Source organism: Grampus griseus, assembly GCF_964374135.1.
Source record: "Grampus griseus genome assembly, chromosome: 1".
Lineage (NCBI taxonomy): Eukaryota > Metazoa > Chordata > Mammalia > Artiodactyla > Delphinidae > Grampus > Grampus griseus.
Window position 1 is genome coordinate 74346432 of NC_139017.1, and position 26456 is coordinate 74372887.

At 38.9% G+C, this 26456-nt stretch overlaps 1 protein-coding gene across 1 annotated transcript in view; it reads right to left on the reverse strand.

Annotated features, from left to right (window-relative positions):
* Positions 1–26052, reverse strand: part of SNX27 (sorting nexin 27) — an 82806-nt gene extending 56754 nt beyond the window's left edge. The window contains exons 1-2 of the mRNA XM_082656790.1: positions 25587–26052; positions 1902–2133 (exon numbers count right to left, since the gene is read on the reverse strand). Of these exons, the coding sequence (XP_082512916.1) occupies positions 1902–2133; positions 25587–25903 (549 nt within the window). The 5' untranslated portion in view covers positions 25904–26052. The remainder of the gene's footprint in view (positions 1–1901; positions 2134–25586) is intronic.
* Positions 26053–26456: the final 404 nt, after the last annotated feature.

The window sequence follows — 26456 nt, forward strand, 5'->3', positions numbered from 1 at the left end:
GGTGTGGAGAAAAAGGAACCTTCCTACACTGTTGGTGGGAATGTAAACTGGTGCCACCGCTATGAAAAACAGTATGGAGGTTCCTTAAAAAATTAAAAATAGAGTTATCATATGACACAGCAATCCACTCGTGGGCATATATCGGGAGAAAAACTCTAATTTGAAAGGATACATGCACACCAATGTTCATCGAAGCACTATGTACAACAGCCAAGACATGGAAGCAACCTAAGTGTCCATTGACAGATGAATGGATAAAGAAGATGTGCTACATATACAGAATGGAATATTACTCAGCCATAAAAAAGAATGAAATAATGCCATTTGCAGCAACGTGGATGGACCTATAGATTATCATACTAAGTGAAGTAAGTCAGAAAAAGACAAATATTATATGATACCACTTATATGCAGAATCTAAAAAAAATGATACAAATGAATTTATTTACAAAACAGAAATAGACTCACAGACACAGAAAACAGACTTATGGTTAACAAAGGGGATAGTGGGGCACGAGGTTGGGGTGGGAGAGATAAATCAGGAGTTTGGGATTAACATATATACACTACTATATACAGAATAGATGAATAACAAGGACCTACTTGGGAAACACAGGGAACTATCCTGTAATAACCTATAATGGAAAATAATCTGAAAAAGAATAGATATATATGTGTATGTATAACTGAATCACTTTGCTGTACACCTGAAACTAACACAACATTGTAAATTAACTATACTTCAATTTAAAAAATGGTTAAAAAAAAGTATAGCACCTCTGAAACACAAAACTCTAAATTTTGTGTGTATAGTTCGGAGAATACATAGACCAGACTGACATAAAACCTACACGCTATCATCTCCAGCTAAATTACAGATGCAGTCAAACATTATTTGATCCTTCTGGAACTTTTCAGGCTTCCTTGCTTGCTTTTCTCATGTCCCCATTAAAAAGAATTTACCATAAATATCTAGTAGCTCATTCCTATACAGGGGACAAATCTCAGTTTCAGAGACTGCAACATTAAACAGCAGATCAGCTTTAAACACATGTCAGCTTTAAACACATGTCGTCGTTTGCCAATACCTACAGAATGCACTGCATTTTCCACAAAGATTAATGAATTTCTCATTATACCATCACTCCCAAAATAATCAAAGGCAAATAAAGAATACTGCAACCAAGGGAAAAATTAAGCAGATTGGGCTATCAGTTGTAATTAGGTTTTAAAGAACAAACAAAGGCATTTGGGAAAGGGGCTGGCACACATCATCCAGAATTCAAGATGGGCTTTCCTGCATATCTACAACAGCAAGAAACTGGAAATGTATAAAATAGCCCATGTGAATTGCATGCAGAATATAATGAGGACCTTGGAGAAAACCAGAATTAATCATTCACACAGATATCTCCAAAGAAAATGAAAAAGAACAAGATATGAAGTGGGGTATAGGGCACTTGTAGGTTCTGACATGGACAAACTCTGTATTACCCAAATGTTTTGGAAGACACACCACACTTTAAAATTAATCTTGCTCTATAACTCTACAGAGTCAACAGTGAGAGACTGCTATTAGCAAAGAGATATGACAACCAATAAAAGAACAAACAAAATAAACTCACACATGATTGCAAAAGGCCCAAATCCAAACTTAAAACTGTCTAGAATAAAATGGAGTTATACTAAGCAGAAATATGCCTCTTCTTCCATTACTGTAGTTCACTCCCTGCAATAAATCAGGGCCAGTGTCTTTTATTTATGTGTAAACCCATATTCCTGGTAGGCAAACTGACCTAGGTGGCAGTCATTTATCCTAGTGCTCTAATATATATCATAAATGATAAGATTGGGAGAAACAAAAGCTAGGTGTTTGAGGATGGAGTTGGGCTGACACTCACCACAAACTTCTCACCATTCTGCTCCACATGTTTGTATGTGGGGACCGATATGGGCACTGCTTGCTTTTCTGTGTAATCATAAAATGACTGTCCCAACGAGTCGTCACTGGGATCTAGGTTATCTGCCTCATGAGGAGGTACAGATAACACTGTCAAGATCAATTCCTTCTCGCCTGCTCGGATCAGGTCCACCACCTGCTTGTGTGTCGCCCCCTCAACATTCACGCCGTTCCTAAGGGGAAAAAGGGAAAAAGACAATCCCATAAACCAGAAGGGTCCAAACACCTTATAGCTCCACCCTCCTGCCCCCACTCCAGTGTCATGAAGTATGAACCACAAAATAAAAAGATCAGTTTGGTTCCAGAAAAGCTGTTTATGTTTTTACAAATCATAATGTGAAAAAGTGTGTGTGAACTTATGGCAGGGGGAAAAATGGCAACAGGTGAAAGGACCTACCCTTCCTCTATGCTAAAACCTCGCACACAGCCTCAGGAAAACACAAGGGAAGGAGGGTGAAGCTGATGAGGGAACAAAGCTTTTAAAGCCAATTCCCTCATCCTAACTAAGCACGTATACAATACAATAAAGTGGCTTTTAACAATCCTGCCATTTGAACTGTTCTTTGTCCTTTTTAAATTTCTTAGAATTCGGAATTCTGTCAAAAGAAATTTTTCACAAAATATGCTCCCTTAATTTGTAAAGACCCAAAAAGTATGACTTAAGATAGTTCTTTTACATTTGTATCTGATTTCTCCCCATATCTTAAAATCGGTCAACTTAATTTTCCTTTATACCAAGTTTCATCACCTTGGGAATTAAATGATATATATCTTCATACACACTAGTTTCCTCTATCACTCAGTTTTTAAAAAGGCAAGGAGATAAACTCTCTAAAATTTTATTATCTGACCCAACTTCCTTTGTTCTCCCAATCACTTCAATTAGTACCTACTTTTTTTTCTGTTCTGTGCTATCTCACTTAAAGCCCTGTGTAATCAGTTCAAACTAAAAAATGTATCGCTAAGTTTACATAGTAAATCAACCTACGCATTCTCCTTCCTGTTCCACTGTGTATAAAAAGGCTGAAACTAGGAAAAGTACAAGGTTTGGAAGAACAATAATTTTGTCAAGAAAGATGCTGAGTCTCACAAAACTCACTCAGCAAACTGAACTACCCTTCCAGAATGCTGACCCCGCCCCTTATCTCAGCAAAAACCACTAGGCAGCTAGCTGACCTGGAGGTTCCCCCCATGGCTATCCCAAGAGGGTTAGGAAATACACACCTGGCCTTTAGTCAATTTCATAAAAGCTTATCTACCCTTTAAACTCTTTTTCACTCTTGTTCCAAACCATTAGGGTTTTTCCTTCCTGCAAATGATGCTAGGTTTAGTAACAAGCCTTCCACAAACTTTTCAATCACTGGAATTGTCTGTCAGAGTATGGTATCTGAAACATCCATTTATATAAACAGAACAGGCAGGAGATCATCCAGCTAAGCCTCCTTCCTTATTCTAGGTTTAACAATCTAGCCAGTAAATTCAGTGCTCTTGACATTTCACAACCTAAAATCTAACTTAAATACACACACACACACACATACACACACACACACACACACACACACACACACACACACTACAGCAATTTTACAACTGGCTAGCTATAGAAGAAAATAAAGAGCTCCCTCCACTGATGGAAATTTGAGCTTTTAAAATTCAGATCAGGTCAGACCAGTGGCCAGAAAAAGTGGTCAGTTCTTTGATCATAGAGCAGGATGGTAAAATAGAAGAAAATGGGCTTTGGAGCTAGATCTACATGGGTTCAAATCCTGGCCCTGCCAGAACTGGTCTTAAGTCATTTAACCTTTCTTAGCATTGCTTTCCACGTCTATAAAAGAGAGACAATAATAAGTCCCTAACAGAGTCGTTGTGAAGATTAATGTAATAAAACATGTAACTTGCCAAGATCAATGCCTGAACACTCATACCAGAAAGTATATTAAGGAAAGAAGTACTATGTATCTATGGGTTATGAAGAGATTTTGGTTAAAGAATAAATGTAAACCTAAAGTTGGGGATTGGTAAAGCATTTCATCTGAATCTTTGACCTAATTACTAGTTCTGGGAAAATATTTTGATGGTAGAAGAAATAAAATGGAAAAGGCAAAAGTTAAAAATCAACAGAGAGAATTTGATCTATCCCTAGGAATCTTAACTCACGAATATCCTTGTTAATTTTTTTTTTTTAACAAGGTGAGGAAAACTAATACTGTAGAGACTGAAGTAAATATCTTGGATACTAAAACATGATTTTTATGTTAGTATAATCAATTTTATGAGATCAGCATTTGTGAAAAAAGTTTAAGAACTGATGCTCAAATCTTATTTTTCAGCTCCCTAATTTTTCCTAATTTTAAAGGATTTTTAATCTGGACTACTCTGTCGATAGGCTTGGGGGCGGGCGGCGGTCAGTGAACCCCTACAGACTTTGTATGTAAAATTATATTTGTCTACATATATGCATTGTTTTCTGGGAAGAGGGCCCACAGCTTTCATCAGCTTCAAAAAAGGAGTATGTAATCTCCAGAAAGGTTAAAAACTATTGTTTTCAATGCATACCTCCACCCATTCAGTTTTCAAGTTAGAATACACTGTTCCTTGGGTCACTCACAGAAATAAGCCCTGAAAATTGGCAAACTTAAGTGACGCTTACTCCAAAGGCAGGCAGGGAGCAAGGAAGCTTGCTTAGGTTTCACTTCTTTAATAGTAAGACCAAGCTTCAAATTGGCTATCATCCCCAAAACCCTCTTAAAAAAACCCAAAATAACAACAAAAACAAAAAAAACAGGAAAGAACTACCAGTGTCATATTCTAAACACACTTGCTAATACTTATCTGGTTCAACTGTAGAAGGAATTCTATACATTCCACAATTTAATACAAGTTGGAAATTCCTTAATTCTTCAGAGAATGAAATAGGTCAGTAAAAACCCCAGGAGGCCTGATTTCAAAAAGGGCCCTCCCTCAAGAATTAAGAGCCCTTCATAGTCATAAAAATGTTTATATGATATCCCCTTTTCCACAAGAATGCTACTATACCAGACTCATATTAGGTGTGGCCCAATTTGGCCGATTCTGAAGACAAAAATGAATGTAAACTATAAATTCTGCAGAAAGGGAACTTTCAGCACTAAAGACTTCTGGTTCAAAGCATGGGTTTTGGAGTCAGAGAGACTTCCGTCTGAATACCAGTTGTGCCATTTAAGAGATGAGACATTTGGCAAATGATTCAATCTCATTAAGCCTCAATTTCTTAACTCATAGAATGGGGCTAATAAGATAACAGAGTTATTGTAAGACCCCAAATGAGATAAAGCTCTAGAATACAGTAATCACTCAATAAAAGGTAGTTATTCATGTGACAGCATTTCTATCAGCTGGGCAAGCAGGTTGGCAGTATTTTGGCCTCCTGATGATACAAACAAACCCTTTCTATGACCAATTTCCCTTGCTTTTCTTTTGTCTTTGTAACATAATCTAGATGGAATTCATTTGAAAATAAATGACTGAGCTCTCAACCAATGATAATAGGAAACACAAGACAGTCAACTTCAAAAGAGAACTACCGCATCAGAGAACCACTAAGTCCTATACCACACAAAAGTAACTACTGCCCAGTAAGTTCTACCCATCAATGCTTTTTCTACAAAGAAAGGCTTAAACACACCATCAAATATTTTCAACAGATATGTGATTAAACAAATACAGTAAAATGTTAATTATAGAATCTAGGTGGTAAACGGGTATTCTCGTGCAATTCCTTCAACTTTTCTGTATGTTTGAAATTTTTCAAAATAAAATGTGGAGAGGGTTTCCCTGCTGGCGCAGTGGTTAAGAATCCGCCTGCCAACGCAGGGGACAAGGGTTCAAGCCCTGGTCCGGGAAGTTCTCACATGCCCTGGAGCAATGAAGCCCATGCGCCACAACTACTGAGCCTGCACTCCAGAGCCCGCGAGCCACAACTACGGAAGCCCGCGTGCCTAGAGTCCATACTCCGCAACAATAAAAGCCAACGCAATGAGAAGTGCACGCACCGCAACGAAGAGTAGCCCGCGCTCGCCACACCTAGAGAAAGCACGCACGCAGCAAGGAAGACCCAACACAGCCAAAAATAAATAAATAAAATTAATTAATTTTAAAAATAAATTAAGGGCTTCCCTGGTGGCGCAGTGGTTGAGAGTCCGCCTGCCGGTGCGGGGGACACGGGTTCGTGCCCCGGTCCAGGAGGATCCCGCGTGCCGCGGAGCGGCTGGGACCGTGAGCCATGGCCGCTGAGCCTGCGCGTCTGGAGCCTGTGCTCCGCAACGGGAGAGGCCACAACAGTGAGAGGCCCGCATAACGCAAAAAATAAATAAATAAATAAATAAATAAAATGTTGAGGGAAAAAAGAAGGCAACCAAAAAATCCAACCATCCACAACTAAGACCAAAATTTAGTTTCCTTACGCATCTAGATGACACCCAATTACTTTGTGTCTTCAGCATTGTAAAGATACACTTGGTAATTTTAATAAAATGCCCCTCATTTTTTACATAAGACCAAAATTTGACCCCACTGGAGAGGCCTTTAGCTAGCTAACAGGAATGGCTTTAAGTAAGACTTTTATTCAACTAAAGTTAGCCAGCTGAGGAAACTGCAAAGCTAATATAAACACTCCCAAAAAAGCAGGGAAAAAAAGTTCTAAATAGTCAGGATTTGTATACTGTTTATGAAGGAACCTGTATATAATGAAACTAGGTATGGATGGAAGTATGACACAGCTGATCACTATACGTGCCACAGGAAGGAGCCATTCTATGTGGTAAGCAGAATATTATTTTGACCCCCTGTGACACGCAGGAAAGTAATTAAAGTGTAGTTAGTCCCCCAGAGGCAGCCTGTAAAAAACAGACAATAAAGTCCTATAACTGCAAGCAGTAGGAGACACTTCTCAATTCTGTAGGTTAAAACACAACGGCTACATGTTCACAGAAAGGTTAAAATAAAAAAAGTTTTGCCAAGGATGTGGAAGAGATGGAATTCTCATGCATGCTGATGGGAGCATAAAGCAAAAACAATCTGGCAGTTTCTTATAATGTGAAACATAAACACATTTACTATATGACCTACCAATTCCACTCCTACGTATCTACCCAAGAGAAATGAAAACATGTCCATACAGACAATTATAGTTGAATGTTCACTGAAGCTTTATTCATCATAGTCCAAAACTGAAAACAGCCAAATGTCTATCAAGAGGTAAACAGATAAACTGTGGCACATTCATGCCACAGAGTATTACTCAGCAATAAAAAGGACCAAACTACTGATGCCCACAATATGGATGAATCTCAAAAATACACTGAGCAAAGAAGACAGAAAAGAGTCTGTTTGATTTGATTTCATTTATTTGAAGTTCCGAATAGACAAAACTATTCTATAGTGATAATTATCAGATCAGTGGTTGTCTGTCAGGGAGGGGGCAGGGGTAGGGGGTACAACAGACACAAGGAAGCTTTCTGAAGTAATGTATGTGCTCTATATCTTGATTGGGGTGGTAGTTAAACGGATCTATACTTTTCTCAGATTTAAAACTCTCAAAATGTGTGCATTTGACTGTATGTAAATTAAACCTCAATAAAGTTGATTTTAAAATAAAATTATATAATATCCTCATTTAGAAATGTAAAATAGTCCATCATCAGAGTGAAACAGCCCCTATTCTACTTTTAGATTACTCTGAATTTTTTTTTTGCTGTTATTGACAATGTTGTTATGAAGATCCCAATAGATGAATCTCTACACATATCTGCAGTACAAAATTGTTTAATGGATAAAACACACCCTTTTTCCTTCACCTCCCGTATCTTTGTGGAAAATAAGCTAAGCCTTCAATACTTTCACGTCTTACAAGCCTATTTCAACAAAATAATGAAGAGAAAATTAAGCCAGAGCTAGTTTTACCCCTACTACTGCTTTGGCCTTTTGTCTTAACCTCCTAAAAACAACAGGACACGTATTTCAAGCCTAGTGTAGTTAAGAATGTCAGCAACAGATGATTATAAAATTAAGCCAGAGAGCAACAGCATCTCTGTCTAGTTTATTAAAGCCATAATGTGAGAAACATCAAACTCACTCAACACTTGATTAATACTATTGTATTACATTATAAATATAATTGATCTTTTTTAGGAGTCCTAGAATCCCCTTTTTAGATTTTTAAGCATTCAAGGCTGTAAAGCATTTTCTTCTCACAGAGTATTTGAAAAAGAATTTGTCCAGCCAAATAGCTAACATTAGAAAAACTTCTAATAACATTGAAGTACATCAAGCAAATGAACTTACAACTCAAAAAATATTTAAGAAGACTATATGCAAACATGGAAAAGTCCTTATAATATGTAAAATGCAAAAAACAAAGACTATAAATATTGTTTGAGGTTTTTTGCATTTAAAATATAAAAATATCGTCCATTGTGATCTTATGAGCACATAAGATATTTCTGCCCCCAAATAGACACAGTATGTAAACTATGAAAATAGCTAAGTTACTATGGGTAATTTTAAAAATTTAACATAGCTTTTCTATCTTTTCAATTACACAAAGCTTTTTAAACAAACTCCCTATCTTCTCTGCAATATATTTTCTTGGAAATTGGGTGAAGATCTTACAAGTTGGAGAAAAACAGTCCCCTAACTCATCAAAAGAACAACCCTTCCTTTGACTTTTCTCTGGTTCATTGCCCAGTTGTTGAGTACATCTATACTAGACACTAGACTTTAAAAACAAGGAACTACTCTACTGAAATGTAACGACATGTCCTTTTAAATTTTGCAGTTAAATCATCTGGCTGGCTTAGGTTGACTCCTTTTCATCCACCTCTGCCTCTTTGATATCTAACTTAGGCAAACAATCAAATCACATAACTGACTAATTGTATTAGCAATCATGCTGTACTTTGCCCTTACACTCTGGAGATAAGGGATGCAGACATGCATAAGCAATAAAAATAGCCAAAGGAAGTCAAGCTTGATCGTGTCTGTACCAAAGTACAATGCCAGACCACTAAATACCAAGAACTTTTTGGAATTTTGTTTCAGAAATAATAACATTTTAGAACACCTAATTTACTGACAGGACAAGAGAAGTACAACTAGAGAAAGTAAATGGTCGAAGGTTTCTAAAACGCTTGCATTTTTTCTAATAAACAATCTGGTTAACAATTTTAAAAGCACAAAACTATTATCTCAATTACTCTTAATGTTAACTTATGTGGAAAATGAGACGATGACTACATAAACAGGTAGAAAATGGAAAGCCATTTCACTGGTAATATGCATCTAAAGTCATAAAAATGTTCATGTTCTTTCAACCCAAAATGGCCTTACTGAGAATTTATCCTAAGGAAATCATCATAATATGAGCTCCATGAGGGCAAGAACTTTACAGTGGCATTTGGACCATTCTCAAGTATTTGTTGAAAGAAATGAAATAATCCTGAACACAGAAAAAGCAAGGTACAAGTATGTTCATTATTTAGGTTGTTTCCAAATTTCTGTTCTTATAAAAAGTCAGCAATAGGGGGAAATGAATGATAAAGAAAATTATAGCAAAACAATTTAACTATAAAGCAACCATTTAAAATTGTAAATATGAAGAACAAAATAATCTGTAAATATGTTTGGGCCACTGTTATGTTAAGAAGTGGATTATAAAAATGCAACTTCTAAAAGATAACACAGGAGAAAATCTAGTGATGGGTATGACAATGAGATTTTAGACAACAAAAATGTGATCCATGAAAGACAAAATTGCTAAGATGAATTTTATAAAAATTAAAAACTTCTGCTCTGTGAAAGACACTGTTAAGAAAAACAAGTCACAGACTGGGAAAATATATTTGGAAACCACATATTTGATAAAGGACTTGTATCCAAAATATAAAAGAACCTTAAAACTCAACAATAAGAAAACAAGCCAGTTAAAAATGGGCAGGGACCTCCCTGGTGGTCCAGTGGTTAAGACTCTGCACTCCCAATGCAGGGGGCCCGGGTTCTAACCCTGGTCGGGGAACTAAGATCCCACATACCACAACTAAGCCCGAGTTCTGCAACTACTGAGCCTGTGCACTCTAGAGCCCATGAGCCTCAACTAGAGAAGCCCATGGGCCACAAGACCCAGCACAGCCAAATTAAATAAATAAATAGATAAATTTTTTTAATGTATTAAAAAATGGGCAAAACATCTGAACAGACACCTCACTAAAGAAGAAATACAGATGGTAAATAAACATATAAAAGTTACTCGACATCACTCATCATTGGAGAACTGCAAATACCATTAAATACCTATTTGGTTAAAAGAAACACAATAATATCAAATGCTGGTGAAGATGTGGAGCAACAGCAATTCATTCAATGGTAGAACCACTTTGGAAGACAGTTTGACAGTTTCTTAAAAAGCTAAACATAGTCTTACCATAAGATCCAGCAATCACACTCCTAGGTATTTACCCAATTGAGTTGACAACTTATATTCACACAAAAACCTGCACACAGATGTTTAGAGCAGCTTTATTCATAATTGCCAAAAACTGGAAGCAACCAAGATGTCCTTTATAAGTGAATGGATAAACAAAAGTGGTACATCTAGACAATGGAATATCATTCAGCTATAAAAAGAAATGAGCTCTCAAGCCACAAAAAGACATGCGGGAGTCTTAAATGCATATTGCTAAGGGAAAGAAGCCAATCTGAAAAGGCTACATATTGTATGATTCCAATTAATTATATGACATTCCAGAAAAGGCAAAGATCAGTGTGCTGCCAGGGGCTTGGAGGGAGGAGAGGGATGAATAAGTGAAGCACAGGGGATTTTTAGGGCAGAGAAACTATTCCCTATGATACTGTAACACTGCATACATGAGAGGATGCACTTGTCAAAACCTACAGAACTTTACCACACAAAGAGTAAACCTTAATGTATGCAACTTTTTCTTAAATCATAGGTTCAGAGAATTCCAGGCTATAACAAGAGACTCTAACTGTATTTCAAATCTTTTTTTTTTTTTTTTGCAGTACGCGGGCCTCTATTTCAAAAAACCTCATGGAAGCGGGTAGGAGGGAAAAGGTACAGACCTAAGTAACTGGAAATGAATGAATTCTGTAAGATTAAAGGCCAAAGGGACTGTACATAAGTACTGTATTCTAGTTAGTAAAGTTGTTTCCCGCAGGGGTACAGGTTAACAATTCTGGTATTACTACACATGTATACTGGAATTGAAAAATTAAGTAAATAAATGGTGGATGTAGGGAGCCAAGTTTCTCATTGTTGGAGTGGAAATGTACAAATCAGCAAGGGGAAGGGGATAAAACATCTATATGGTAATGAAGAAAAGCTATAGACATCAGTAAGAACTCATGTTTAACTTAATATAGATACAGATGGTTACATATAGAAATATTTATAGATATGTGTATATACAGGGGTTAATAAACACTCATATATTTCTTTGCTCTGACAGCTGAGAGGGCCTGAAAGTACACCCTCTTAGCAAGAACCATACCTAATGCCTAGATCTTGGTTTCTAATAACATTCTCCAGTAAAAAGAACCAGTGCCTCTTGGAGAAATGGCTGATTCTAGGACTGGGGCAGGAAACACACAAGATGAGCCTGGAGCACTGTGTAGTACCAGAAAGTAAGGAAGTGCTCAAAAACAAAACAAAACAAAAAAACACACATTGATGAGAGTATGGTAGAAGGGCACAGAAGCCAACTGAAAGAGCTACCAATGGCTGATTCTGGAACAACTGGAGCAACAAAATAAAGTGGCAGTCTCAGATTATACAAGTATAAAAGTATAAAAGTATAAAAGTATAAAATTATTATCCACGAGCCCATACTGATATAAATAAATGACAGAATAAATACACAGGGGAGAAGAGACATTCTTCTCCTATGGAGAATTCCAAATAAATTATACAGTTACTACATACTAAAGGAGAAAAGCATAACTTCCCACTCCTTAAGTGTGGGCTGCATATAGTGACTCCTATCCAAAGGGTACAGTATGAAGAGGGGGGAGAGGAGGAGGAGAATAACTTTAAAGTCGAGAAACCTGGCAAACTACTTTAGCCAGATGATCAAGGTCAATATCAACAGTCATAAGTCATGATGATAGTATGTACAGTTGATATGAACTGATGAAAATGATACTTTACCTCTGTGACTGTCCTCCCAAAATCACCAAAACTCCAATCTAATCATGAAAAAAAATCAGACAAATTCTAATAGTCAGGCATACAATACCTGACCAGTACTCCTCAAAAGTGTCAAGGTAGGGGCTTCCCTGGTGGCGCAGTGGTTGAGAGTCCGCCTGCCGATGCAGGGGACACGGGTTCGTGCCCCGGTCCGGGAGGATCCCACATGCCGCGGAGCGGCTGGGCCCGTGAGCCATGGCCGCTGAGCCTGCGCATCCGGAGCCTGTGCTCTGTGACGGGAGAGGCCACAGCAGTGAGAGGCCCGCGTACCACAAAAAAAAAAAAAAAAAAATGTCAAGGTCATCAAAAACAAGGAAAGACTAAGAAAATGTCACAGCCAATATGCGCCTAAGGAGACATGACAACTAAATGTAATGTGGTATCTTGGATGGGATCCCGGAATAGAAAGACATTAGGTAAAAACTAATGAAATCAGAATAAACTATGGGCTTCAGCTGGTAATAATGTATCAACATTGGTTCATTTATTTTAACAAATGTTAAACATGTAACAAATAACCATATATAAGAGAAAAACTGTATGGTGGGAGTGGGGGATGTATATATGGAAACTCTACACTATCTGTTCAATTTTTCCATAAATCTAAAACTATTCTAGAAAATGGTCTATTAATTCTAAAAATTAGATCACAAATTATATGTAACAGTATGACTTCATAACAAATACATTAAAAAAGGACAGCCAAAATACAAAAAGTAGTTGTGTTAGGATGATAAGATAGGTGATTTTTTTTTCCTTAGTCTCCAAATTTTCTAACATTACTAATACATTACTTTTATAATTTAAAAAATGAATTTTATACCACTAAACACCTACTAGAATGACCAAAATCCAAAACACTGACAATACCAAATGCTGATGAGGATATGGCTTAACAGGAACTCTCATTCATTGCTGGTGGAAATGCAAAAGGGTATACTTTGGAAGACAGTTTGGTGGCTTCTTATAAAAATAACATACTCTTGGGCTTCCCTGGTGGCGCAGTGGTTGAGAGTCCGCCTGCTGATGCAGGGGACACGGGTTCGTGCCCTGGTCCAGGAGGATCCCACATGCCGCGGAGCGGCTAGGCCCGTGAGCCATGGCCGCTGAGCCTGCGCATCCAGAGCCTGTGCTCCGCAACAGGAGAGGCCACAACTGTGACAGGCCCGTGTACCGCAAAAAACAAACAAACAAACATACTCTTACCACCTGGATCCAGCAATTACGCTCTTTGGAGTCAAAAACTTTTGTCCACACAAAAACCTGTACACAGATGTTTATAAGCAGCTTTATTCATAATTACCAAAACTTGGAAGCAACCAAGATGTCCTTCAGTTGAGGAATGGATAAACTGTGGTAGATCCAGAAGACAATGGAATATTATTCATCACTAGAAAGAAATGAGCTATCAAGCCATAAAAAGACATGAAGGACACTTAAATGTATATTACTAGGTGAAAGAAGACAAGGCTACATACTATATGATTCCAACTGTATGATAATCTGGAAGAGGCAAAAATATGGAGACAGTAAAAAGATCAGTAGTTGCCAGGGCTTAGGGGGAGAGAGGAATGAATTGGCAGAGCATAGAGGATTTTTAGGGCAGTGAAACTACTCTGTATACTACAATGGCAGATACTGTTATTACAAATTTGTCCAAACCCATAGAATATACATCACCAAGAGTGAACCCTAAAGTAAACTATGGACTCTAAGTGACAATGATGTGTCAATGTAGGCTCATCAATTCTAACAAATGTACCTCTCTGGTGGGGAAAGTTTATAATGGTGGAGGCTGTGCATTCTATGGAGAGCCCTAATTCACAAACCCTTACCGAAGCCTTTTTTAAGTATCAAAAGCAAAATTCAACATTTATACCAATATTTTAAAGCACCTACATCCAAAAATTTAATGCTGGGCAAAAGAGAGTACTAATAACGATAAAGTATGGCCCTGGCAGGGTTGAGAAACTGAGAGGTATGTCAATCAGCATCTAGTCTTCCCAAAGAGGGAAAAAAGAATAAATAACGTGTCAAATAAGCTGCTCACCATTACCTTTGGCTGGGTGTTCTATTCACAAAGAATGCTGCCTGAGGCAGGAAAAGTACAAATAAGCATCATCTGTCTTTCGACCATAATACCTCCAGCCACAAGTAACAAGGGTTTACTACTTGGGAAGGAGTAATAGATTCCTCAAAACTTCTAGTTCCAAGGCAATCAGGAAACAAATATAATCTACACAGGTAGACTTATTTCTAAATAAACGAATCTTGTCATTCAATAAAAAAAAGTATAATAAGGCTTAAGGTTTTAAGGTATTTTAAAAATCAATATAAAATTATAATCAAGCTATTCAGAAGTTCATTTGTTATCTGATAATTATCTGTAAAGCCAATGTAACAACTTGACACCAAGAGTAAAACAAACTTGTTCATTTCCCTCCTAATAAAATACAAAATTCTAGTCTTAGGATTTTAAAACAGCCTCCTATATTAAAATTACTAAGGCTTTGGATCTGTGCTCCACATGGCCAGGACACAACTAGTTTACACCTTTTATCCTAGCATAATTAATGGGCCCCTTTCAAGTGTCTTGGTCTGGACAATAAACTATACAGTCCTCCTAGTTTTAGTACATTTTGTGTCTGGAAGACTCCTGTGAATATGCACATAGTCTCTAGGCACTTGCATTACTAGTTTAGATAACTAAGGGCAGAAGAGTACTTATGGCGGCTTGGAGGAATTGCTCTAAACTTGTTCATCCCATTGTGGTGAGGCAGGACGGGGGGAGGTTAGGGAGGAGGAATAAGAATCAGGTCAACTATGCTTAAGAAATAACCTAAGGCTGCCGCTTTCTCCACCAAACCTAAAATTCCTTAGTGCAAAGACTACATGTCATTCAGCTTCCTATCCCCAGTGTCTAATATTGTATGTGTCATGTAGTAAGCACTCATTAAAAGTTTTCCCTGAGTGAATGAAAAAAATTATTAAGATTAGCACATAAACTCAATACTGGTTTTCCTTCATGCACTTCCATAATTTAATTCCTTATTTTTAACTTTTATACTGGTTTCACTATTTAGAGGGAAGTACTAAAACTATTATGCAAGCTCTACATTTTTCAAGCCTTAGTATTAGTGATCATTTTGTTTTCTATTGTGGGTAGCAATAAAAATAATGGTTAAGAGTAAAATATGACATTCAATTATGTAAGCAATTCCAAAGTGAGGCTATGTTTTCTTTTACTGAAATATACTGAAAATAAAAGTAAATTGTTTTTATTAATTTTTTAAAAAATAAACACTGATTCCAAGGATAGCAAAATGAGCTAAGAAGAAGGAATAAGAAATAAACATGTTGACATTTAAAAAGCAGCCTGTATTTTATGTTAATTCTGGGAATAATCTATTATAATTATATTGTTTCATCTCATAAAAACTAAATGTACCACATTTAGTTAAAAAATTTAAGCACAGGGGCTTCCCTGGTAGCGCAGTGGTTGAGAGTCCGCCTGCCAATGAAGGGGACACAGGTTCGTGCCCCAGTCCGGGAAGATCCCACATACTGCGGAGCGGCTAGGCCTGTGAGCCATGGCCGCTGAGCCTGCGCGTCCGGAGCCTGTGCTCCACAACGGGAGAGGCCACAACAGTGAGAGGCCCGCGTACCACAAAAAAAAAAAAAAAAAATTTAAGCACAATGGGTTTCCTCACACGACAGAGGCTAAAGTATTACCAGTAAAGTCTTAAAGAAATTTCCCGATACTAAAGCTATAGAAGTATACATTTATCTTGTTTGGATAAGATTTTTTTGTTTGCTCACTTTTCAACTTTGGTCTTTAAAAACTTGATCAGCGTATAACAACTCTATGGTTCAATTTAAATGTAAAGCTAGATGTGAAAATAGGTTACTTCTTCACACTGCGGGGATAATGAATGCTAGATAAAGGTAAGAAAGTTGCTAATAGCCATAATGGTTTCCCTAACCTGACTAACTCATTCTCCTCCTATCTACCCTATTTCTCAGGCCCCCTCAATCAATTATTCACCAGCAAAACAAACATAATCAGTCCTAAAGCATTTCTCAACACCAACTCAGTCTCTGAGATCTGCTATAATTTGAACCATTGCCTAAATGGCCAATATAAATGCAACTCCCCAATGTTTTTAGTTTGGTGTACAGTGAAAGTTAATTAAAGAATAAAATCTACTTGCTTTATCAACAACCTTAGTTTGCAAGTCAGGTAAGTTACCAAAGGAGGAATCTTAATATTTTAAAGTTCTATTTCACTACTATTTCTGAATTATTCACATAATGCAATTAAAAACATGATTCTTCATGTGATCTGATAAGTCTGTTCTGCGGTGACAAACTGCACCCTGAATCCCAACACCCATTTCCTAAATATTCAATTCGTCTCCAGAGGTACTGTATTTGAGTGTGAGGAAAAGTGTAAATCTATCACTACTACTGAAAAAACAGTTCAAAATACCTTCATCTATGTAACAAGCCCTTAGAAATGAATAACAAGATAGATACTTTTTAAGTCATATGGCCCTTCAGCAATCAAATACCATCTTTTAACCCAAATTAAGTTTGCACAATTTTTTGGAAGCTGAGGAACACAGACTACAGTACAGTTTTTGTTAAGTTGTAGTCTATTTCAGCATATTGAATAAGAAGAAAGTTACAGTAAGACCTTTTCCAAATCAGAAACATAAAGGATAATTTGGTAGGCCAGGGAAATCTAAAATAATCTATTAGCACACAATTCAGAAAGGGAAACTTTAGTGTCACATTTCCTTGGATTCAAAACACCAGGTAAAGAGAACAAAACTCACTGTCGTTTCTAAGAAAAGAGATGCAAGTTACCTACCTTGAGAAAACAGATCCAAAAAATAGTTTTTAACCCTACCAGAATCAAAATGATCATAATTTTGGGTAAAAAGAATTAAGTAACCTGCATGATACATTCAGTAGACAAACTGCACACTAAATTACAAACTTTATCATGATTAAACTGATCAGCAAAAGAAGTGGAAGAAGTTTCCAAAACTTTCACAGAGGTCATCACATCTCCAAATATTAAGTTAATCAATTTTCAAAACATACTAAATAAATATAACTAGATAGGCCCACAGATATAAAAGTACTGTCGGGGGCAGGGGGTTGGAGGGGAGAGAGAGAGCTTCCTGGTTAATCACACTGAATAGTTCTGTAAGAGTAATCAGCCTCTTCAAAGCAGCTGGGAGAAAATCCACACAAGCAGCTGACTCTGCAGACTGCTCTGTACTTTTCCAAAGAGAAGTAAACTAATTACTTGTGTTTCAAGTCCACAGAATACACAGACCTGTCATTCTAGTCTTGCTCTGAGGTCTGACATACGAATCTGCAATTTCAGATAGCTTAAGCAAAAACCATTTTTTTAAAAGATGTTTTCATAACAACGGAAGTTCATTAAAGGAAGTACACATAAGAGTACTCAAATGCAGTACCTTACTCTGCAACTTTAATACCTTGCAGATAGGTATATTTCCTCAACTATATAAAAACCTTATTAGTTAGCAGGGAGCAATAAATAATAAACAAAAAAGACTACACACATACTACCTAGCATTTGACTGATACCATATCACAAAATCTAATTCTGAAGTACCCCTCACAATACTGACAGGAGAAATTCACTGTACGGTCACCACCAATTCTTAAACTTATCTGGGGCTTCCCTGGTGGCGCAGTGGTTAAGAATCTACGTGCCAATGCAGGGGACGTGGGTTCGAGCCCTGGTCCGGAAAGATCCCACATGCCGCAGAGCAACTAAGCCAGTGCGCCACAACTACTAAGCCTGCACTCTAGAGCCCACGATCCACAACTACTGAGCCGGCGTGCTGCAACTACAGAAGCCCGCGTGCCTAGGGCACGTGCTCCGAAACAAGAGAAGCCACCGCAATGAGAAGCCCGCGCACCACAACGAAGACCAGCCCCCCACTTGCCACAACTAAAGAAAGTCCGCACACAGCAACGAAGACCCAACACATACAAATAAATAAATAAACAAACTTATTTGAAGGATCTTTGTAAGAATTTTCATTTTGAATGTAGACTTCAGGTATAAATCTTAGTACTATACATATTAAGTTCCCTGTCTGTCTTCCGTCCCACTCAACTCCCAGCAACATGCTGTCTGCCAAAATAAAAGATTTAAATTAAAGGAGGCATCTTCAAATCAGAGGAGTACAGCTAAAACAGAACATCTGTAGGGCAGAGCACAAGTGGACCTACGGCATATAGGATCAAACTTACCAACTGTAAACACAATAGTAAGTACAGTCATATAAAACATAAGAGAAAGAGAAACAGATATTTGAGAAGCTGAACTGTGCTGTGAGTAAAATACATATACAAATTAAAGGCAACCAGCTCCTCACCAGCTGCTCCCAGCTCTGGGCATTAGAGCTTAGTTGTCTTTAGTTCCCTTCTTTATATAGTACAAGACAGCCCAAGAGAGTAGATGCTCTGAAATTCTTCTAACAGTGATTTTCCTCTTTGGCCTTGGAAATGTTATTCAACCTCTTCAGGTAAATAATTAAATAAAAACTAGATTCTCAGGGAGTCCTGGGTATTAATGCACATATAACGATATTCTGACCTCAAAAACAGAATAAAATCCAAACTTTTTAGCACGGCAATCAAAACCCCATTTGATCTAACCTGAAGCACAGGTGTCTATAAACAAACAGCAACTTTCGATTCCTTGTTATCCTAAGATCCTCCCTTTGGTCACACAGTTACTTCAGCCTATAAAATCTTTCCCCCTCTTCTGCCTACTAAAATTATACCTGTCCTTCAATCACAGTTTAAAAGCCTTCTATGACCCATCCACCCACCAATCTTCCAATCTTCTCAAGCATATTCACTCTTCTCACCTCTAAACTCCATTGTGTTTTTCATTTATCTCCATTATTTCATTTTGCTTTACATGCAGTAAATTGTTTACATGCACCTTCCCCACCGCAGTGTAAGTTTCCCAAGGGCAGGGATGCAGGGACTCTGTGACTCATACAAGCCTAACAGTACTTTACACATAGTTTGTGCTTAATTGTGGTACCAGGCTGAACATGAGGTGATTATTAGCCAACATCATAAAATTGATACCCTAAATCACTGGTTTTCAAACAGTGGATTACAACCTAATGAGTCATGAAATTAATGCAGTGGGCCACCATCAGCATTCAAAAAACAAAACAAAAAACCCAAAATACTGACGGACTAAAAAATACCAGAGTGCATGATACTAATAAACACAGTTTTGTGAAACTTGTTTCAGGTGGTTTTTTTTTTTTTTAACTGGGTGTAATACAAAATCTATGAGTTTCAATTTTTTTAAAAATGGTTTTAAACTGCCTAAATTTTTTTTTCCAAATGTGGGCCTGGAATTGCACCACCCATACACTGGCTCTTACTAGACTGCCTAAGTGAAGCACAGAAACCATCTCTATAGTTGACAGTAGAAGAACAGAATGACCCTAACTGGCGCTAACCTAAACCACTACAATATCCTTTGTGCCAGCAATGTCAGCATCTAACAATGAACTTACCACAGATCATGCTCCCAAAGCACCGTGCAGTGATCATAAATCATAAATGTTTGCTTGTCAACTGAGTCTCTTTGCTTATCTACCAGATCATAAGAATTATTCCCAACGGGACTTAAACAATTATCCTTTAGAGCGTGTTAATAAACCCTCTCCTGAAACAAACTGGAAAAGTGGTGGCTGGAAAAAGAACTGTTCTTCACCATAACTTATATGACCCAAACAAATCTTCACGTTACTAACAAAAAATCTTTTTCTGGTCACAGCAACGTTGCAGAAGACATTTCTGTGGGGAAGATAATGCTATTTTCAAATTTAGTTTTATTATTTTGCCGCCTCCACTACCTATGGAATTAAAAGTATTTCTTGGGGTTGCAATTACGATCGTCATGCTCTCTTCACTGATAACCAATAAAGATAGCAACAAATAAGGGCAAAGAATGCCTATTTTGGTCCCCCGTCTTCTACCCAATTTAACAATAAGAGAGACAGGGTAAATAAAGATATAACACAGTTACATTTCAAAATCATAGAACCAAAGTTCAACTGCTATCCAACTTCATAGGGATATGACTGAATTTTAAGAATTTTAAGTGACTTCAGTCAAGAATAGTTGACTATTAACAGTCAAGAATAGCTGAGAAAACAAAGAAATGGAAAATACACTGGATTTAGCTTCCAAAGACCTGGGTTTAATTCTGGTTAACATTCATTAGTGCAACACCCAGTTTCCTCTCTTATGAAACAGGGATAATACTCATACATTCATTCAGCAAGCGTTTATAGAAGAGTACTTTCTATGTGCCGCTAGATATTTAGCTACGGAAACAGCATAGACATAGTCCCTGCCACCAAGGAGCTTATATTTTCCCTATCTCACAAGGCTCTTGTGAAGATCAAATGTAAAAACACTGTGCAAACTGTAACACTATACAAATTGCAAAGTAATATAATAATTATTATTAACTTGCTCTACCTCTTAACCCTCACCTTTATTACAACAGCTTATCAAGATTCAAAAAATAAAGTGTAGATGATTAGATACAACAGTTAGTCCACTATCTACTGAACTGATTTTCCTAAGGGCTGGGATTTCAAGAGCCTAATAAATCACTTTGTTCATATAGTCTTAGCTAACGACTCTCTACATAATCACGACAATAAAATGAACTGAGAATTAAAGGCTTGTAGTTTCACTCCAGGTATGGGGTGGGTATGTTGGCTGCATTACCCACACCTGGCCAGGGAGTAAAAACTAAAGATTTCTAGGCCCCGTGCAAGACCTACTGAATCATAACCTTTAAAGGGTGAGCCTGAGAATCCATACTTTTGACAAGCACACCCAGTGATTCTTACGCTCACTAAAGCTTGAGGATCACTGCCATAAAAACTTCCTTTGATCAATAACCATGATTTCAAACACCATTTACAAAACCTACCTGGAAAATCTAAGCCAAATAGAATTCAGCTACAACTGAGAAAGCAGATCCTAAGAATGTACTTTTTTAACTCATAAAAATATTTCGTGTGGCCCCAACCTCTTTTTAGTCAATTTTCAAATTTTCACATAAAATTTTAAAAAAACAAAAACAAAAAAAGAATGCCCATGACATATTTATATGTTTTTAAAATAAATTATCACTAAACAAATATATATACACCCACAAACATCTTTTTCTTATGGTTTAACTTTAATACAGAAAAGTTATATTATCTTGTAGCTATCAAGAAGTAAGGTGGGACTTCCCTGGTGGTGCAGTGGTTAAGAATCACCTGCCAATGCAGGGGACGTGGGTTCGAGCCCTGGTCCGGGGAGATCCCACTTGCCACGGAGCAACTAAGCCCATGAGCCACAACTACTGAGCCTGTGTTCTAGAGCCTGCGAGCCACAACTACTGAAGCCCACGCACCTAGAGCTCGTGCTCCGCAACAAGAGAAGCCACCGCAATGAGAAGCCCGCACACCACAACGTAGAGTAGCCCCCACTCGCCGCAACCAGAGAAAGCCCGCACGCAACAACAAAGACCCAACGCAGCCAAAAATAAAATTAATTAATTTTTTTAAAAAAGAAGTAAGGCATATACTCTCTGCCTAGCATAAATATATCATGATATTGAACGCTTACAAGCCAACCTTAGGGTCCATGCTTACTGAAGACCGTATTACCCAAACACCAAAGAGACAAAACAAACTAGCCAACAGACAAACCTAATCTCTCAAAAATAGACAGTACAATATCCATATCCACTGCACACTTAAACCCTCCTAAGGGCATCTCTCAAGAAATCAATCAAGAGCCCTTGAAACTATCTTAACCTTAAGAAAATCACCTGAAGTCTAATATTTTTTCACATGCTATATGATTAGTGCAAAGACATATTTATTTTGGTTCTATTTGTTGAAAGCATCCTTTACTCACTAGTCTCCAAGTGTATATACATCAAAGGGAAGACACTCAATATATGTTACACTGGAAAAATTACAAGGTGAAGGCTAACATTGCCATTCAAGAAAACTTTCCATCTGCAGTAAAATTCAGAGCCCAGAAGGCTTGTTCATACTCCAGCACCAAGCCCTGCAACATGACTCTTTCCCTAACCAGTTAGAATCTAGTCAGCTTTGAAGGGAGAAAGGACAAACCAAATCATATTGAATTTAATTTAATGACTTCTCCTAGATTCAGTTAGGACAAGGCCTTGGTAAGCAGCCTTTAAAGAAATGCACAGAAAAAATGCTCTTTTTTGTCCAAGCTTCTATTCTCATAAATCTCATCTGTTCTTTCAAACCTCTATCAGTTGTCCAAACTACTGCAATATATGAAAACTGGAATACAATAATTTGCATATTGGAGGAAAGTGTCTAAAATCGGGAAAAGTCTTAATCAACAATGATCTGTTTAAGAAGGTCCACACATCCACCTATAACTCGATACAAACTACATCTACACAATAATAATCTACCTATGCCTACTCTGACCCTACTTCATCAACATGATGGCACTTCATCAACATGCAAAGCTTACCTGGGACAACAGAGAGGTTAATTTAAGGAACATGGGTGAGAGACAGAAAAAAGTGTTGCCTAAAGAATGCTTTAGGAAAATCAGCATCAACCTAACCAAGATCAAAACAAGTAGCAGATACAGATATCCCTCAAGAACAATGTCTGTTTGCTCTCTGTTTTCCTCCTCTCACTTGAAAACCTAAGGAGAAGATGTAGACTTTGGAAGAAGGGAAGGACAGAGAAAGAAACTGTATAGTTGAGGACCCAAACAATTTACCACCTATCTTGGCTCTGTTACAACTATTACTATTTTCACTATAGTAGCAGAGAAACTTCAAAGAATTTGGAAATCAAAATACAGTTGGAAGGTGAGAATCCAATGCCAGGTAGATGTCCAATCATCACAACATTCCAGAAAAAAGTTCTCTAAGCAAAGAGTGCTCTTTTTGCCCCACCCACTAAAAGAGAGAAAGTTGTATACTCATCACCACTAAAATGTAATGTCTTTTCTCTAGAAGAAGAAATGGGCCTAGACTGGAACCTGGGCCTGAGGCAAGTCCTTCTGTCTGTCTGGGGAATCATCTGAGGTCTCCTTTAGAGTACCTAGTTTATATCTGGACTCTGCTGCAAAAACCACAGTACTCTACTCCAGTAAAGAGAAAATGATTTAGAACTTTATGATAAATTTATAATTTTAAATAAATACTTCAGTATTAAATTTAAAAATAAACAGCTGGATACAAAGTTAACTTCCAAAGCGAAAGGAAAATGACAATTCCAAGAGCTTCTATCAGAAGGAAACATCAGCCACAGATTTTGAGTTATCTAGAAAGAAAAGAATTAGGTGCCCAGGTACAAAGCAAAAGGTCACTACTGCATTCTGCATCTGAATGCCCTGACACCCAAAAAATTAAGCATATATTGCCAGAGTACCAGAAAAGTCATAGGACATTAACAGAAAAAAGAACGCATCTATTTACAGGAAGGACAGAGGATAGGTATAATAGCTTCAAACACTTACTTGGGTGAACTACTCTTTCTTGAGGTGGAAGGTAAGAGGAAACAGAATGAATGGATACCATAGAGTAAGAATGTCAAGGATAAGGGTAAGAGGCATAAGCTGAATAAGAAGGGATAGACTACTCTATAGGTCCTTCAAAATACTCATCCCCTTGAAACATTGATCAAACGTACTGTATAAACCTACTGTTCTACTAGAGGAAAGACTGAAGGTTATGGAAATTACGGTTAAAATAACATTTATAATATTGAGAAAGAGGGAATTCCCTGGCGGTCCAGTGGTTAGGACTCTGCGCTTTCACTGTGGTGGGCCTGGGTTCAATCCCTGGTGGAGGAACTAAGACCCCTCAAGCCGCGCGGAGCGGCCAAAAAAAGAGAGAGAAAGATTCATGAGGGCAAATCCTAGCACTGAAAGAGAGGGCAAAAGTGTGAAAAAAGAATATACAAGAGTCAGTAAGCAGGAGAGAGATATAGGATTGAAGACTGCTGAGGAGAATGGAGACAATGAGAGCATACACCATCTACCAGTCAATCAGCAATCACTATACAAATCTTAATACAAAGTATAAAAACACAAATGTAACACCTGGATTAAAGGAGTAGGAGGAGGTCTGCAAAGAAACTGCAAGACAGGGCAGCATCCTGCCAGAGCTTTAAGGTATTCGGTGAGGAAGTAAGGATGAAGGAATATGAAGCGGGAGGCACTGCAGCAAGGAAAGAGGATGGGTTTCAACATGAAGGAGCCTAAAAAAGAGAAAGAAGGGAAAACAACCTCAGAGAGAAATAGGATAAAGTCAAGCATGATATCACAAGAGAACAGACTAGAAGAGAGAATGAAAATGGCATGCCCTGAAAAAGTGGGGAGGTCAAAGACCCAAAAGGGGCTGTAGTTGGGGGGAAGTAGGAGCTAAAGAGAGCTCTACCATAAACCCGACGAAAAAGAAATATGAGTATGGTGCAGAAGTGAAGACAGGGGCCAGAACAGGGATGCTCTCAGACGGATGTGGTGATGGAGACGCTAGATTCAAAATACTGGTGTGATAAGGGGACTACTGTGAAGAGAAACTGTCGTGTCAAAGACGACACCACCATCAAAAAAAAAAAAAAGCAAGGGTCAGAAAAGAAGGTATTCTCAGAGTATGAATACAAAAAAGACGGGAGGAAAGGGACACACGGTAGGACAGAAAAATATAGAGTGCTTAACCATAAGGAGAGGGTAACTAAGGAAAGAAAAAGGAGTGCAGCGTGGAGGGATGATGTTTCCGGAAGAAAAGTAGGAGCCGACCAAAGGTCCTGCCTATTTGGTTTAGAGGGCAGAAGCGTCGGTCCACGGGGGCTAAAAGGAGTGGTGGAGAACAAGAAACTATGATGCTCAAGATGAGAACTTGAGGAGGACACACAGTGGCTGGGTCAGAAAAGGAGATGCTGTCAGTCAGAAGCAGAAAAAGGTTCAACAAGAGGAAAGCAAAGGGGCACCGAGGAGCAGAAAGCAGCATGCCAAAGGGGAAGGCAAGGGGGCAGAAACGAAGCCAAAGCAATGGGGGCAGGGGTAAAAGCAGTAGGGGCGCTGGGACACTGGAGATTACAGGGAGGGTGCGGGGGTCCCAGAAACCCGGGGTGTGGGGAGGTAAAAGGGCCAACCTCCATGGAGGGGCGGGGGGCCGGTTCGGGGGTTGAGGGGAGGTGCGGCCTGAGGGTGACAGGGGTAGAGGGGAAATGCAGGGACAGACAGAGGGGAAGGGGTGGGGCGGCGGGCAGCCCCGATACTCACACCTCCAGAATGCGGTCCCCCTTGCGCACCCCGGCCCGGTCGGCCGCCCCCCCGGGCAGCACGGCGCTCACATGCTGCAGCGGCGCGTACAGCTCCCCGTTGATGCTCCGCAGTTGCCCGCCCTCGCTCACTTGGCCCCGCACGTTGAAGCCGTAGCCGGACTCGGACTTGACGATGCGCACAACCCGCGGGCCGCCGCCTCCCCCGCCGCCGTTCCCGGCGCAGTGGAGCCCAGACCCCCCACCGCCGCCGCCGCCGCCACCTCCGTTCCTGTGAGGGGCTGAGGGGTGAATCCCTTCCCCGTCCTCATCCGCCATCTTGCGAGCGAGCAAGCCGTACTCCCACCACCCTACGCCTCCACTCCCTCCGCGCGTGCTCGGCCTTCTCAGCAGCCGCGCGACCCCCGGCGCGCGCGCCCGCTCCGCCGACGGCGGGACCCGAGTCGGCCACGGAGCTGCCGGCGCGGGTAAAGGGGAGACAGGGGGCGGGGGGAAAGAGGACGGTTTAGACGCCGTGAAGCCTCCTGGGAGTTGTAGTTTCTGAATGGTGGGGGCGGGGAGAGGGCTGGGCCCGGGCCGGAGCTGAGGTTATGTGACGCAATTTGGGCGCAAAGCCTGCTGGGGGTTGTAGTTCACCTTTCAAGCTCTTCTTACGAGTGTCCTTTCGGATGGTGAGCAGGTAACCCAGCCTGGAGTGGAGGTGACAGATTCATCTGCTGACGTGGAGGATATTTTATTTTTCTTTCATTTTATAATCTTTAAAAAACAATAATATTAGGACAACTTGATGTTTGTGTCAGCATAGTCTTAAATTATAACAACTCGTTTGCTCAGTACCTTATGTGTCTACATACTTTTTTTTTTTCAGTCC